The sequence below is a fragment of the Halichoerus grypus genome, chromosome 1 (assembly GCF_964656455.1).
Source record: "Halichoerus grypus chromosome 1, mHalGry1.hap1.1, whole genome shotgun sequence".
Classification (NCBI taxonomy): Eukaryota; Metazoa; Chordata; class Mammalia; order Carnivora; family Phocidae; genus Halichoerus; species Halichoerus grypus.
The window spans coordinates 197,019,676-197,032,929 of record NC_135712.1 but is presented as its reverse complement, the minus strand read 5'-3'; the positions used below and the strand labels follow the sequence as shown (position 1 = coordinate 197,032,929).

Sequence of the window (13,254 nt, the reverse complement as noted above, 5' to 3'; positions counted from 1 at the left end):
ATGCAAGCTGCCCTGGTTTGGAAGGGGATGGAGAGTGAACGTGTCAGGTCCACCTGGGGCGGGCTGTGCAACCTGAGACAAGTTTTCTCCAGACTTGATCCCCAGTGAGAAGGCTGGCACCATGTCAGGCCCAGCTGTATCTCAAAGGTGCAGAAGATTCCTTAAGGACTTTTCCTTCATGGAACAAATTCAACAGAAGTTACATCATTGCTTTTAAAGCCTCTTATTTACAGACCTGAAAAAAAAAAATGCAAAGAAACTTAATTTTCTTTTGATCCTGTATGTTCTTGAATTCAACTGCTCCCATAACAGTCCGTGGTTCCTCATTTCCAGAACCACAAAAACAGTTGTGAAATAATTTGGTGATTCTCTCAGGAAGAAGACAGCTGCGGCTCAGTGACCATTTGGACTTTTGAGAAAAACTTAAAAAAAAATGCTTGTCTCCGCAGTGGAAATTGTCCATCGCCCGATTTTGGTGTAGAATTTACGGTTTCTTTGCCCTTTATTCCCTGCTGTGTTAGCTGTTGGCCATCTTTAACACCTCTCTATCCCTTTTGCTCCCGCACCTCCAGGCCTTGGAGTACCTTTTCAAGTTTATTGTGCAGTCGAGGATCCTGTATTCCCGAGCCACCTGCGGGATGGAAGAGGAAGAGTTCCGGTCCAGCATCCAAGAACTATTCCAGTCCATCCGGTTTGTGCTCAGTCTGGACAGCAGAAACTCAGAAACTCTCCTTTTCACTCAGGTCTGTGAGCTACAGGGAAATTTTGCTGCTGGATTCTTGTCTGCCTTAGCAGGTGGTTTCTTTCTTTGTCCTCTGGCTTCTAGAGTTGAAGAAGCCCTGCCAGACTCCTGTGTGTTGGGTGAGGGTTGATTTGCAAGGAAATACCTAATAGAACAAAATGCTACTTTTACTTCAAAGCCAGCTATGACCCAGCTTCCAAATATAAAACAGCCCAGTGGCTTTATGGTGGAGAAGAAGCACAACTTTATTCTCAGAAGCCCTCTTTAGGCCAAGTTTATTTAGTTACCATATTATTTGTCATTTATGAACATCTTATTTAAAGGGGATATTCAGAATGTAGAGAGAATTTTGTTTCCTAGTCACTGTGTTAATTTTTTTAAAAACTTAATAAATTTTAGATTAGTACTTATCCATTCCAGAAGTTAAGAGTAAAATAGGCAGAAATAACTAGAAAACTTCGGTTAAGAATTAAGATTAGATTCTATTAGAAATATAGTGTGGGAAGAAAATTTGTTTCCTTATATTAAAAATTCCAGTCAGCAAATCTGTTACCTTTTCCAGGGAACCTCACCCTAGAAAGGATCAAGAATATTGTTTGTTAACCATAGTCACAAGGGGGTTATTTTCTCTTATACATAAATGTCAGAATTTTATCTAATAGATGCATTTCTTTGATTTTTTTTAAACCAATTATTACTCAAAACCTATCAGCAAAGATCACTTTCCCATCCATTCATTCAGTTGCTGCCAGGACTGTCATGAGTGCATATGTATGTTTAAATATCTCCTTTAAGATTAGAATAGTCTGCTCTTTTGTTTTCCACGTGACCCTATGCTGCCCCTGATGCCAATTGCCTTTAAGCCCCTTGGACCAGAGAACAGGTGAACAACTGCGAGCTAGACTCTATAAAAGAGTGGGACTTCCTCAAGGTTTTTAGGTGTCTCTGTAAGAAAGGGTCATTCCATGGTCTCTCTTCCAAAGTATCCCACGTAACTCATCTTCCTCCTCACATCTCTCCTCCTGCCCCTCTGTTCCTGCCAAGAAGGGCCCAGGATACCTACTCTTGCCCTCAGCATACAGAGATATGGGGCGCTCAGAGGTAGCTAGCAGAGCAAGGCAGATATGCTTTCTGAGAACTTAGCAATGCCTTGTACTCCATGGCATATTCCTAGCACATCAGGAGAGTTCAAATCTAGTCTCAGCTTAGACCCAAGTCAGAAGCAGATCTGCTTCTTTGGTGCCAGGCTCATGTTTGATGAGTTTCAGAACTCTCAGCAAGTCTGTGGTTCAGTCAGATTTCATGTCTTTGCTTCTGACCACTAAGAGATGTTCGGATGCAAGTGTCCTTCTGTCCTGGTGCATAAGTATAGGAAATCTCACCATTTAAGAGAATATTTACTATTTGTTGTGGATTATGAAAGGCCTGATTTTCCCCCTTGTCTTTTATATCTAACTGCTTTTGATAATATGTTTTTGTGCTTGTTCTAATTTCTGCAAAAAAAAAAAAAAACAAAACAAACAAAAACTCTTTGATATCCCAGGGAGTTAAAAATCTGTAGATAGAATTCATTTAAGTTCTGTCCTTGGGCCTAGCCTGAACACAGACTGCAGTATGATAACAGACCTGTTTCCCCATGGCATAAATTTTCACTCACTCTAGGCCAGTGTCTACTGCCTGCCTGATGAAGCGGTCACAGAAAACAGCCCCCCGCCTTCACTACGTGCCACGTGGGAGGAGTGCACCCTCACCTTCTTGTCTCACAGTGACACTCCATTCCCCTGTGTGAATTCTGGGTTAATTGTGTAAGAGGGCTGAGAAGTGGGAAAGCCTCCTTCATGTTGCTACCATGTAGACAAGAGAGAAGGAGGACCGGTATTTCTCAAAGGTTAATGATGTGCTGGAAACTAACTTCATGCACCTAATATTTTTCATGCCAATACCAGGAGACAAGTGATAACATCTTCCTCATTTTATAGATGAGAAAACGGAGGATTAGGCAGTAATTCACTGAAGGTTATGTGACAGAGAAGTAGTAAAGCTGAGATTTGAACTCCTATCTGTCTAATTCCAAAACCCGTTCTCTTTCTCCTATACTACTTTGCCTCTGAAAAGCTCTGGAACTATTATCAGATTGTCCTGAAGAGGCCACTTCATGGGTCTACCAGAGCCAAGACCCATGAAGAAAAGTCTCCAAACACACACACTCCCACCCGTGCCCAGGCCATCTAAGTTGCTGAACTCTATGCCAACATAATCACCAGTCCTCGAGAGTTCCTAACTGACTAAATCCACACATTCTCCATCCTTATGGATTTATACTTGGCACTGCGAAGTATCACAGATGAAGGACACGATTTACAAAGTCTTCAGATTTCATGTTTCAAATAAATGTCTCTATCCTGGGAAAATGGTCCAGTTCTCAGAGCTGGATTGCTGTCTACAGGGCTGTGAGTGAAGTTCAGCTCATGCTGCTTGGTGGTGCACAGCTCTCTCCGCTATATTTTCTTTGAGCAGTTCCTGGCTTGAATTTGAGACCAAAATTAGAAAGTCGAGGGTTTGATCATAGAGACCGACAAAAAATTTAAATCCATTTTGTGAGCAAAACAGCTATGGCTATTAAGCCATATTGAGCAGATTTCTTTTTATATTCCTTTCTCTTGCCAGCAAATGTATTGGCAAGTTATGAAAGCTTCAAGTGGCCTGGGCCGCAGCAAAATTCTTGTTTTAGTTTCCTTTTTGCTCTTCTGTTCCATGCCCTAAGAGTGCAGCTGGGATGTGTGGAGTCAAAGGCCCGGGAGGAGCCCCCATGAGGCAGGGATGCTGCTGTGACTTTTCAGCCTCTCACCTCCCCGAATGATTATCTGAGCATGTGAGATAGACACCTAACTCTGTGCTAACCACAGCCTCACTTGCTTCTGCAGGCTGCACTCCTTAATTCCTTCCCAACCATCTTTGACGAGCTGCTGCAAATGTTCACCGTGCAGGAGGTGGCAGAGTTTGTGAGAGGGACTCTGGGGAGCATGCCCAGCACTGTGCACATCGGGCAGTCAATGGATGTGGTGAAGCTACAGTCTATCGCCAGGACTGTGGATAGCCGTCTGTTTTCTTTCTCAGGTAAATCAAGTTGGAATGAGAGTCAGACTCACCTTTCCTCCTTTCCAGGGTGTTACCAAGTGGTAATCAAAGGATCCGTTTCATCAGCCATCATGCAAGAACCCTGTGGCCCCAAAAATGCAGACTGTTTGGGAAACTATGTTAGATAATGCAGCCAAGATGGAGGCCTACTGCCTCACTCATGATTTATCCCTAGGGACCCACAGTCTGGGCCATGCCCATGGGGTGGCCTGCAGAGCAACTTCCAGGCCCACAAGTCTAACCAGCTGCCAAGCGTAGGGCCTGCCACACTACCTGTAGGAGGAGAAAACAGAGGGAAGGGGGGGTGGGGGACAAGAGAGAAAGGTGTAGCTCAAGGGGATGAGGGTAAGTCAAGGAAATAAGAGAGACCCTGAAGGGGGCCCTGAGGACCCACTGTGTTTACTTTGTTCCTTGTCTCACCAGTCAGATATATATTCCTTGCTTGTCTTTGAAAGAGCCTCTAAGGATCAGATAAAGAGATAGACAGTGAGCCCTCCACTCCCCAAGAGGTCAAGACAGCCTAACAAATAATAAACAGCCCAGACTACTTTCTGAAAGAACCTCTGTATTCATACCTGAAATCACATTCAGCATGATCAGCCTGGCAGTGGTACCAAATACTCAATGTCCAAATGTTAAGATCAATATGAGCCTTAGCCCTTTAAATGCAATATCATGATCATAGAATAAACTTCTAGGTCACAGAAATAAATCTGAAATGCTAACAAAACAATTATTATTAGAATTTTTATAATTAGAATTTTTGGTAATAAAAATTTTTGTTTGACTTTTAAAGTGTAAGAACAATAATTTCTCAACCAAGTGCTACACACAGTTGCAATACTAAATAGATGTTCCCTTTGACTTAACTCTGCCAGTGTAGGTTATTATTCGTGGCAAAGCTGCCACCAAGAAAGTCAGCTTTTCTTTATACCAGTAACTTTATACCAGTAACTCTTTATAGTAAACACTTCTCCCTTCACCAGTTCCTGGGCTGGAGATTTTTATCACTGGTTTGGACGCGTTGGCCCTGAGGCTACAGCATACGTTCAGGCTTTGTGCACTACTTAAAGAAGATGCTTTCAAATATATGGGAAGGGGGACAGCAGACTGCCCTCACTGACCTCTTATATATTTCTAATATATATGTATGTACTTGTGCTTCCCATAAACACTTAACGAAAAACTGTTCTTAAACTTTATGTGGCAGTGGAACTATGTAGTTGGATATTGAGATGACAAGCCCCCACCAGATTTTCATTTGCATCTCCGTTTCATTGAATGCTTGAGTTGCAGCAGCTCCCTTGAAGCGAGATTTTTACCAGTGGTTCTTTTAAGCAACACTTACATTCTCAGAGCACATCAGTCCCGTCTCTTCTTCAGCAGGTTCCAGTAACAAACTACTGTTTTCTCTGCGGGTAGTTATTGGTTGTTATAAATCCTGCTCTGTTGGTATTTTGGTCTGCAGAATGTATTATGAACTTCTCTTTTGTCCGAGCATCCTTTTAAATATAGAACAGCGGTCATTCCATTTTATTTGAATATATTCTAAGTATTTGACAAGACAGCCCCCAAATCTCTTGTAAGTCATGTAATTTGTCTTTGGCTGAGAAAAAAAAAAAAAAAGAAAGATTTTCTTTCTGAATTTCATCTGGAATACTTAATTATGGTCAAATAAATCCAAAATGCCCTGGTTTGTTTGTATTCCTGGCATTCTGACTACATCGTGCTGGCCAGGTTAGAGGGTACCTACAGAGTCACATAGTCACTGACTACACAGGACACAGAGCACCAGAAACATGTTCACACTTGTTTTTCACTTTGTCTTCTCATCACACCTGTGAAGGAAATGCAGAAAAGGCCATTAGCACCTCATTGTACAGATGGGAAAAAGCAAGCCCATAAGTGGAACTAACCTGCCTAAGGTCCCTTAGGGTGAGTTAATAAAGGAATTTGAACTAGGATTCAGCCTTCCTGACTGAGTTCTAAATATAGTCATCTCCTGATGAAAATGTTGTTCAGGTAACATTGAGGAGAAAAGTTAGTATTGGCAATAAGGATTCGCTAATTATCAAAGGCTTGTGACAAGACAAAGTCCTGCTACTGTTCCCTTCATTGCTGTGGACATGCCAAGCCTGTCCCTAAGCCTGAGGGGAAAAGGAGGTAGGCCTAATGGCTGCCACCAAGTAAATGCTCATGCCAGGCCACCTAGCCAGAGCATCATAAAGAGTGACCATTTATAATCCATATCAAGTCTACAGGTTCAATCAGTATAGTTCATAGAACTAGGTGTGTTATTTAAATGGAATTTTCACTGTAAGCTATGCTTTTAATTTGGAATCTAGTCATTAAAGAGATTTCGTTTGGAAGTAATCCCCTAATGTTCATCCTGCACAAAATGCCATAGATACCAGGCTTAAAATGAGAAAGACGGAAAGAGAGATGGAAGGATAATGCTGTGGGATGTCTTATAATGTCGAGGAAGTGGGCTTTTAGGCCTTCATAAGGGAAGGAATGACCTCCAGCTTGGCACCAGGTTCGACCCCACTTGCTTTGAGACCAGTTAAGTCCCACAGTGCCACTGGCTTCCAGAGGTAGCTAGTTCTCCTCTGAAGGGCTTCTTCACCTTTGTGTTTTCTCTCTCAGAATCCCGCCGCATCCTGCTTCCTGTGGTTCTCCATCACATTCACCTTCACCTGAGGCAGCAGAAAGAGCTGCTAATCTGCTCAGGGATTCTTGGCAGCATCTTCTCCATCGTCAAGACCAGCTCTCTGGTAGTGGCCCCATGTCCACTTCTTCCCGCCTCAGCTCTGCCCATCTTGTATTACTTTAGCCAGAGGCAGACCAACAGAGATCACTTTGTACATTTCTCAGTCAGAGAAGCTTTCATCAGTGACAGAGAAAGTGAATGGAGGCCTGTGTATGCCCAGCAGGCTTCTCTACACAACACAGTTCTGCTATTTGAAAAAGTTGTGCTCCCATAAATCCATCCAGAAATGTAGTTATCTTTAACACCAGAAAGCCCAATCCTGTGCCATGTTCTATTTCTATCAAAAGGTATTAAGCCTGTGTTCCTGGGAGTGTTCTGAGGATACTCGGGCACAAGCACAGGGAGGCAGGCCCAGGCTGAGAGGCAGCTTGCTCATTCAGACTTTTCTGTCAGCTTCCTGGTGGCTTGATTCCACCCATATGGCATTCCTATACCATGCCAGATGAGGTCAGGATGTACGAGAGATAATTGTTGCCCACAAGAGCTCTGAGCCTCATGGGATGGGAGAATTGTACTTTAAAGACGAGGTTTCAACTAATAATGCTTTTGCCTATTTTCTTTCCTCCTTACTTTTTCTTCTAAAAAGAGATCTGTCAGGGGTCGGCGGGGGGAAGGAAAGACATGTAACAGGCATGAATAAGGGTAGGAATTTATTTTAATGATATTAATTTGATATATTTATTATAATAGAAGAAATGCACATTAGAGAAAATGTGTAAACTATAGGAAAGTATAAAGAAAGAACAAGAATGAGTTTTTTAATCCAACATCTTACTAAATTGAGATCAAGTTTCTGGAGAATAAAATTTCAACCACATTTAAAATGAAGGCCAGTAGCCAGGTGATAAGAATGTACAAGGTTAGGCTATCCATGTAGAGCAGGAGAGGTCCTGAGAAAAAAGAGTGTGATTGATTTGAGCAGGATGTAGGGACCCAATAGGGTGCTCTGGTGTCCAGACTTAAAGTACCATCTGGTGACAGGGGCCTCAGTTGGCAGAGTGCCTATGGAGGTTGTAGTGGCCCTATTGTTTGCTCTTGGCTCCAGGCAAAGCTTGGCAGCTCTGCTTCCCACCAGGCCTCAGAGAGGTCTATCAGCAATCCAAGGTCAGACTTGAGGAGGTGAGAGGCTTATTGCTAAAGGAAGGAGAGAAATTGAAGGGGAAATAAAGGGAAGGAGAGGAATGGAAGAGGAATGGAAACAGGTAAAAACCTGAAGGTCTAGTTGTTTTTGTAGAGCTAGAGAGTTGGGTGCAATTAGTTGCTTACAACTAGTCAGAGAGATGTCATAGGTTAGAGTGTTACAATCGTTTCAGCAGTTGAGAAAGAGGACTTTGGCCCCAGGAGCTGCTCATATTTTTCATGTGGAATGGGGCACAGTATAATTACATTGAATGGATGGGTTGGGGGTGGAATTTAAGCTCCATGAGAGTAGAAATACTATCTTTCTTGTTCACCTCCGTATACTCAGGTTCACAAACAGTGACTGGCACATGGTAAATGCTTAATGAATAATGGATTGGTGGATGGATGGACAGATGGACATTTATGCCAGTAGTAATATAAAGAGGCTAGAGAAGGGGGCAATGGGAATCTCTGTAAGATAAATAAAATCAGGCTACAAGATTTGAGATTCACTGTGAGAGGTCTGTAAAAGGATAGCACAGACTCTTCCTAGATTCGGAGTGTGGTGGCCGAGAAGCAGAGCTTAGTGGGGAGGTGGGCTTTGTTGTTTTTGTGAGGCTGCCCAAGAAAGACACATTGAGACCAGAGTCCTTCAGGTGGACCAGGGAACACGAGCAAGAATGCTGAGGAGCTAGAAGTGAGATGCAGCCATACTGAGCAGCAGTTGGGGCCAGCAAAGCTTGACCTCACCTAAGGAGAAAGCCCTGAGAAGAAAACAGTCCTCTTGAAGGCTGAGATCCTTCTTTGTGCTTCAGCAGCTGCGTTAGCAGTAGGAAGGTGCTACCTCCGCACCCTGCAGCGTGACTACTTTACCATTTTCTCAAAGGGTTAGTCAGCAGTGTTGTGCTTTCTCCTGACTTTTCTAGGGAAGTCAAAGAAAACATGTAACTCAGGACCCTCACTTCTGCCCTGTACATTGTAATGAACGTATCTACCTGAGGTTCAGAACCGTGGGCGTCAGGTGGTGCTGGGTTAGGCGAAGGCCCCGGCCACCATCCCAGGGCAACAGAGGCAGGTTTGCCTCACGTTCTCTCAGAGCCGTTGTCTCAGGTTCCTTGGCACGGCGAGCTAGTGAGGCCGGGGCTCAGTGTTAAGAATCCAGGCAGAAGACCACTCCTGACGTCGCTGACTTATAGTGCTGCCAGCCGCATGACAGCCCGGCCTGCTGCTAACGGTGTGCTCTCTTGCTGCTCGCTCCAGGAGGCAGATGTCATGGAGGAGGTAGAAATGATGGTGGAGAGCCTCCTGGACGTGCTCTTGCAGACTCTGCTCACCATCATGAGCAAATCGCACGCTCAGGAGGCGGTAAGAGGGCAGCGGTGCCCGCAGTGCACAGCCGAGATCACTGTTAGTAACTAACATCAGGTTTTCTTGCTTTCTCTTCTAACCTGGGGCTCCTCCACACCAACCCCCACCTCCTCATCGCACCACCTTCATCACCCCCCTTCCTGCATGGTTGTCAGCATGCTGCCCTCGTCCCCTCTCACACCTGGTTCCCATCTCCACTCTCAAAGCTCGAGGTTCCTAGTCCCAGAAGTCTCACTAGAGGGCAGATGCAGGGAGTGCTCCTGTTCTCCTGCACACTGTCTCTGTTGGCCACTGCCTTTATGCCGACTCGTTTTCTATTATGTAGAATGAAGCAGAGACATAGTGAGGGACTGAAGGTGAAAAATGGACTTTTCCTTCGAGGAGCAGGCTCTCCTAAATGATGTGCTGCACAGCAGAATAATTTTCTTAGAATTTGGTTGTATCTACAAATTAGTTGGTTTTGTCCACAATGTTTGTATCCAAATGTCTAGCATCAGGAAAACTGTGATGAGGTAGAATTGCCCTGGCATTACTGGACAATTAGAAGAGAAACAGCCTGGAGAAGCCTCTCAGGAGGGGCAGAGAGACAGCCCCCACTCCTATACCCAGAGTGGACTTCTTAAGGCCGATGTTAGAGCTCAATAAACAGATTGCATGGGATCTTCCAGTTGGCAGGTAGGAGGCTGCAGTGATTTCTTTGAAGTAAATCCTCTGTGGGAGCAAGCCAAGCTCCAGCAGGCTAGGGAGAGCAGGGAGAGCAGAGAAGAGGCATGTGTTCTGAAGCACTGGGCTTAGAAAGAACGTCTGTTCCCTTGGGAGCGCCTGTTGGGGGCACTCTCACTGTGCATAAAAATATGCGTACCCTGCTATGTCCTGGTGACCCGACCTTCTGTCCCACAACTGCCCAGTGCCTGCTGTGCGCCAGACCCTGCTCTGTGCACGTTACAAACCCTGACCCATTTATGCTACATCACAGAGATGTAATGAAGATGGTAGTAACTGCATAATTTACAGAGCGTGTCTTAATGTACTGGACTTTTCCGCGGACAAGCTTCATGTACATTCATTCCTCTGATCCTCATAATGAATCTATGAATTATGGCTTATTATGCCCATTTTCCAGATAAAACTGAGGTTCATATACATGTATGTGTTCTGCATACACATATGCATAATAATTTCATGTGTCTAGCAATGCTCTGAGAGACAAAAAAACTACTGTCAAATTTCCATGAGTTTAAAAACATTTGGTCAGCTGCCCATGCCAAAAATTGACCGAAGATGATGAAAGTCTTGGAGTCCGTAAAACAAGGTTTTCTTCCATGTTTACCACAGTTGGAACTTGAAGAAATTTTAACGATTCATTTTTTATCCTTAAATTTTTACTTATCTTAAAGCCCATAACTTGTCTTCTCATAAAGATCAGTTTTGACTCCTCTGCTTTCCAAAAAGTTATGTTGAACCTACTATGTTCCATTCTCCTGGTCCAGTAGCCACATGTAAGCTCTGGGAGGTCCCAGAGATCCTCGTAGAAGGGCTGCTCCAACCCAGCACGATGAGAAGAGTCCCAATTCTGCCCAGAAAAGGCCGAGCACCCTGTTCTGAGGAACCCCTGTAGACTTCAACATGGTGGCCTGGCAACATATAGTGACGGAGGACTGTGTAGCCAGAAATTTCCTAGGAAAAAAAAACTAGACTATCTGTCTCACTTTGCAGTACTTCTTTGTTACAGGTTAAGGTTTTTCCATTAACCCCGTGCTGCCGAGGTCTCATTAAAACTCCCAAGCCCTTCAGGTCCCCCGTAGCAGAAAAGAAAACTCATTCTCAGGGCCAGAGTTCTCACCTTCCCTTTCATGATCATTGAGGCCATCTCAGACCCTTCCTTCTCTCCTTGCCCTCTTGTGGACTGGGGAAACACAGCCCATGTGATTAGCTGTGCTGAGTGGTTGTTTTTTGGTTTTGGTTTTGTGTTTTTTGGTTGGTCCCCAGGGTGAGTACGTGTCCTGCCTTCTCTCGCTGCTCCGCCAGATGTGTGACACCCACTACCAGCACCTCCTGGACAACTTCCAGAGCAAAGATGAACTCAAGGTGGGCAACAAACCTACCTCAAAACTGACTTTTCACCCAGGACAGGAAGCAGGAAGCTAAGACTGCCCAAGGGCTTTCCCCCTGCCAGGGGGCGAGTACCAGTGACCAGTGCTGCCTAGGGCGAAGGATTCACCAGCCTCACTTTACAGCTGTGAGTGTATGGCTCCCAGAAGCTGAAAGCCAGCAGTGTTCTTATACAGACAGACCCCAGTAACATGGGCCAGTTTTCCCTGACTGATAGCAGCCTTATGACCACATGCCTCTGTGGGAGGCTGCTCTAGGCCATAGTAGTTGTCCACAAACCAGAGCTCTTCCCTTTCTTATGAACTCAATAATCACCTTATATTTTGCCCCTGCAAACCAGACTTCACTGTTTAATAACTATAGTTATAATAATGGTGAAGACTTTTCTTCATTAAAATGTATTTCTGGAAGTGACCTGTAGAAAGCAAAAGTGAGTACTGCACATTGACGACCAGATTCTGGATCCAGACCACTGGGGGAGATGGTGTAGAGAAATGGGCCCATGATCCACACAACAGAAGAGCATTGCCAAGCTTCATATGGTATCAGCTGCTGACAAACTGCTGGGGCTTGTGTTTTTGCCTTAGAATGTGCTACTCAGTTCATCCCTGGATAAACAAACTATTGCAGATTTTAGTTGTATGCTCTGCCTCCATTCAGAACCAAGTCATTTGAATTTCATAGTAATGCATTGCACTGTTATTCATTTGTATGACCTTTATTAATCATACTGTAGCAGTTAGTATTAGGTGTCACTTTCTACTATCTGATCTTGCCTGCCTTTCCCTAGACATAGATCTCTGCAGATTGTTGTCATTAACTCATTGCAGTAAGGTCAGCCTATCTTCTTGGAGGGGTGAATTGACAGCCCTTGAAGTGAACCAAAAGTTAGCCAGAGACCAAAGCAGTGCTTGAGCTGGGGTATAGAGCCTGAAAATCCAGGGTTGGCTGTTCTAGATCATTTTCGTCCTTTGTGTGTTCTACTAACTGATTCGCAGTCAGAAGCTCAGGCTGACATCATTCTCTTACTTTTTAATTAAAATTTTATTTTTATAACAGCAATATGTACACATTTTTTAATTTTAAATTTATTATTCATTTATTGAAAGCCTGCTATGTGCAAGCACTATACCCAGAACTTTATGGGTTTTTAAATTTTTAATTCCAGTGTAGTTAATATACAGTGTATATGTATACATAATCTTAAAAGCCAAAGCACATTACAAAGCTCGTAACATAAAATGGTAGTTTCCTGGTTCAACCTGACCCGTGTCCAGTTTCTATTCCCCAAAAGCATTCACTTTGAACTCTTCTGCTGTTCTTTAAGCTTCTACTGCCATTTTAAATTTTAATGGTAGTTATTATCTATTTTCTTGTTCCCATGGAAAACAAGGGTCACTCTCCTCTCTCTCACACACACGTCTTTCCTCTCATTCTTCCAATATAGCTTGCATACGTTTTTGTTTAAATCAGTAGTTGACTCTTTATTACAGCTAGTTAAGTACTGTGGTGAGCCAGCTGCTATGCTGTTACACTTCCTTTCTTATAAAACTTTTTGTTTTTTCCTGGAATTATTTGCCTCTTTTGTTATTCACTTGTTTTTTTTTCTTTTGGTTTTCAAATGTGGCGAGGATTTCCTACTCCCTCTCTGTAATAAACGTCCTCTTCTTCCAGCTTTCCTCAAGGTCAGATCTGCCAGATACTGTCAGATCACTTTTTCTTTTCCTGGAAACTTGCCCTGGTTTTATTTGTTTCAGTCTCTAACTTTCATGTTAGAGACTTTCCTCCTATATGTAGAGACTTTTGGATGTCAGTCTGTGTCTAAAAGTGAGGTGCTCTGGTGCTAATGAGAAGCTCTGTGTGTGTGCAGGCTTTGTCTCCAGCAGGCTTGCCGTAGCTGACTGAAGAGGGTCTGGTCATTTGGTCAGAATGTCCTCTAATTCCTGTATTTACTGGTCTGCTCTCTTGGACTTATCTATTTCCTGAGACAAGAATCCTTTTC

At 43.7% G+C, this 13,254-nt stretch overlaps 1 protein-coding gene across 5 annotated transcripts in view; it reads left to right on the top strand.

Moving 5' to 3' along the window:
- Positions 1-13,254, top strand: part of DOCK3 (dedicator of cytokinesis 3) — a 589,066-nt gene that overhangs the window by 515,618 nt on the left and 60,194 nt on the right. For 4 of the 5 annotated variants that reach the window (XM_078077697.1, XM_078077693.1, XM_078077687.1 and 1 more), the window contains exons 23-27: positions 573-743; positions 3,667-3,859; positions 6,527-6,654; positions 9,033-9,179; positions 11,130-11,228. In XM_078077697.1, coding sequence (XP_077933823.1) covers positions 573-743; positions 3,667-3,859; positions 6,527-6,654; positions 9,033-9,179; positions 11,130-11,228 — 738 coding nt within the window. The remainder of the gene's footprint in view (positions 1-572; positions 744-3,666; positions 3,860-6,526; positions 6,655-9,032; positions 9,180-11,129; positions 11,229-13,254) is intronic. The other variant, XM_078077688.1, reaches the window with a different exon arrangement.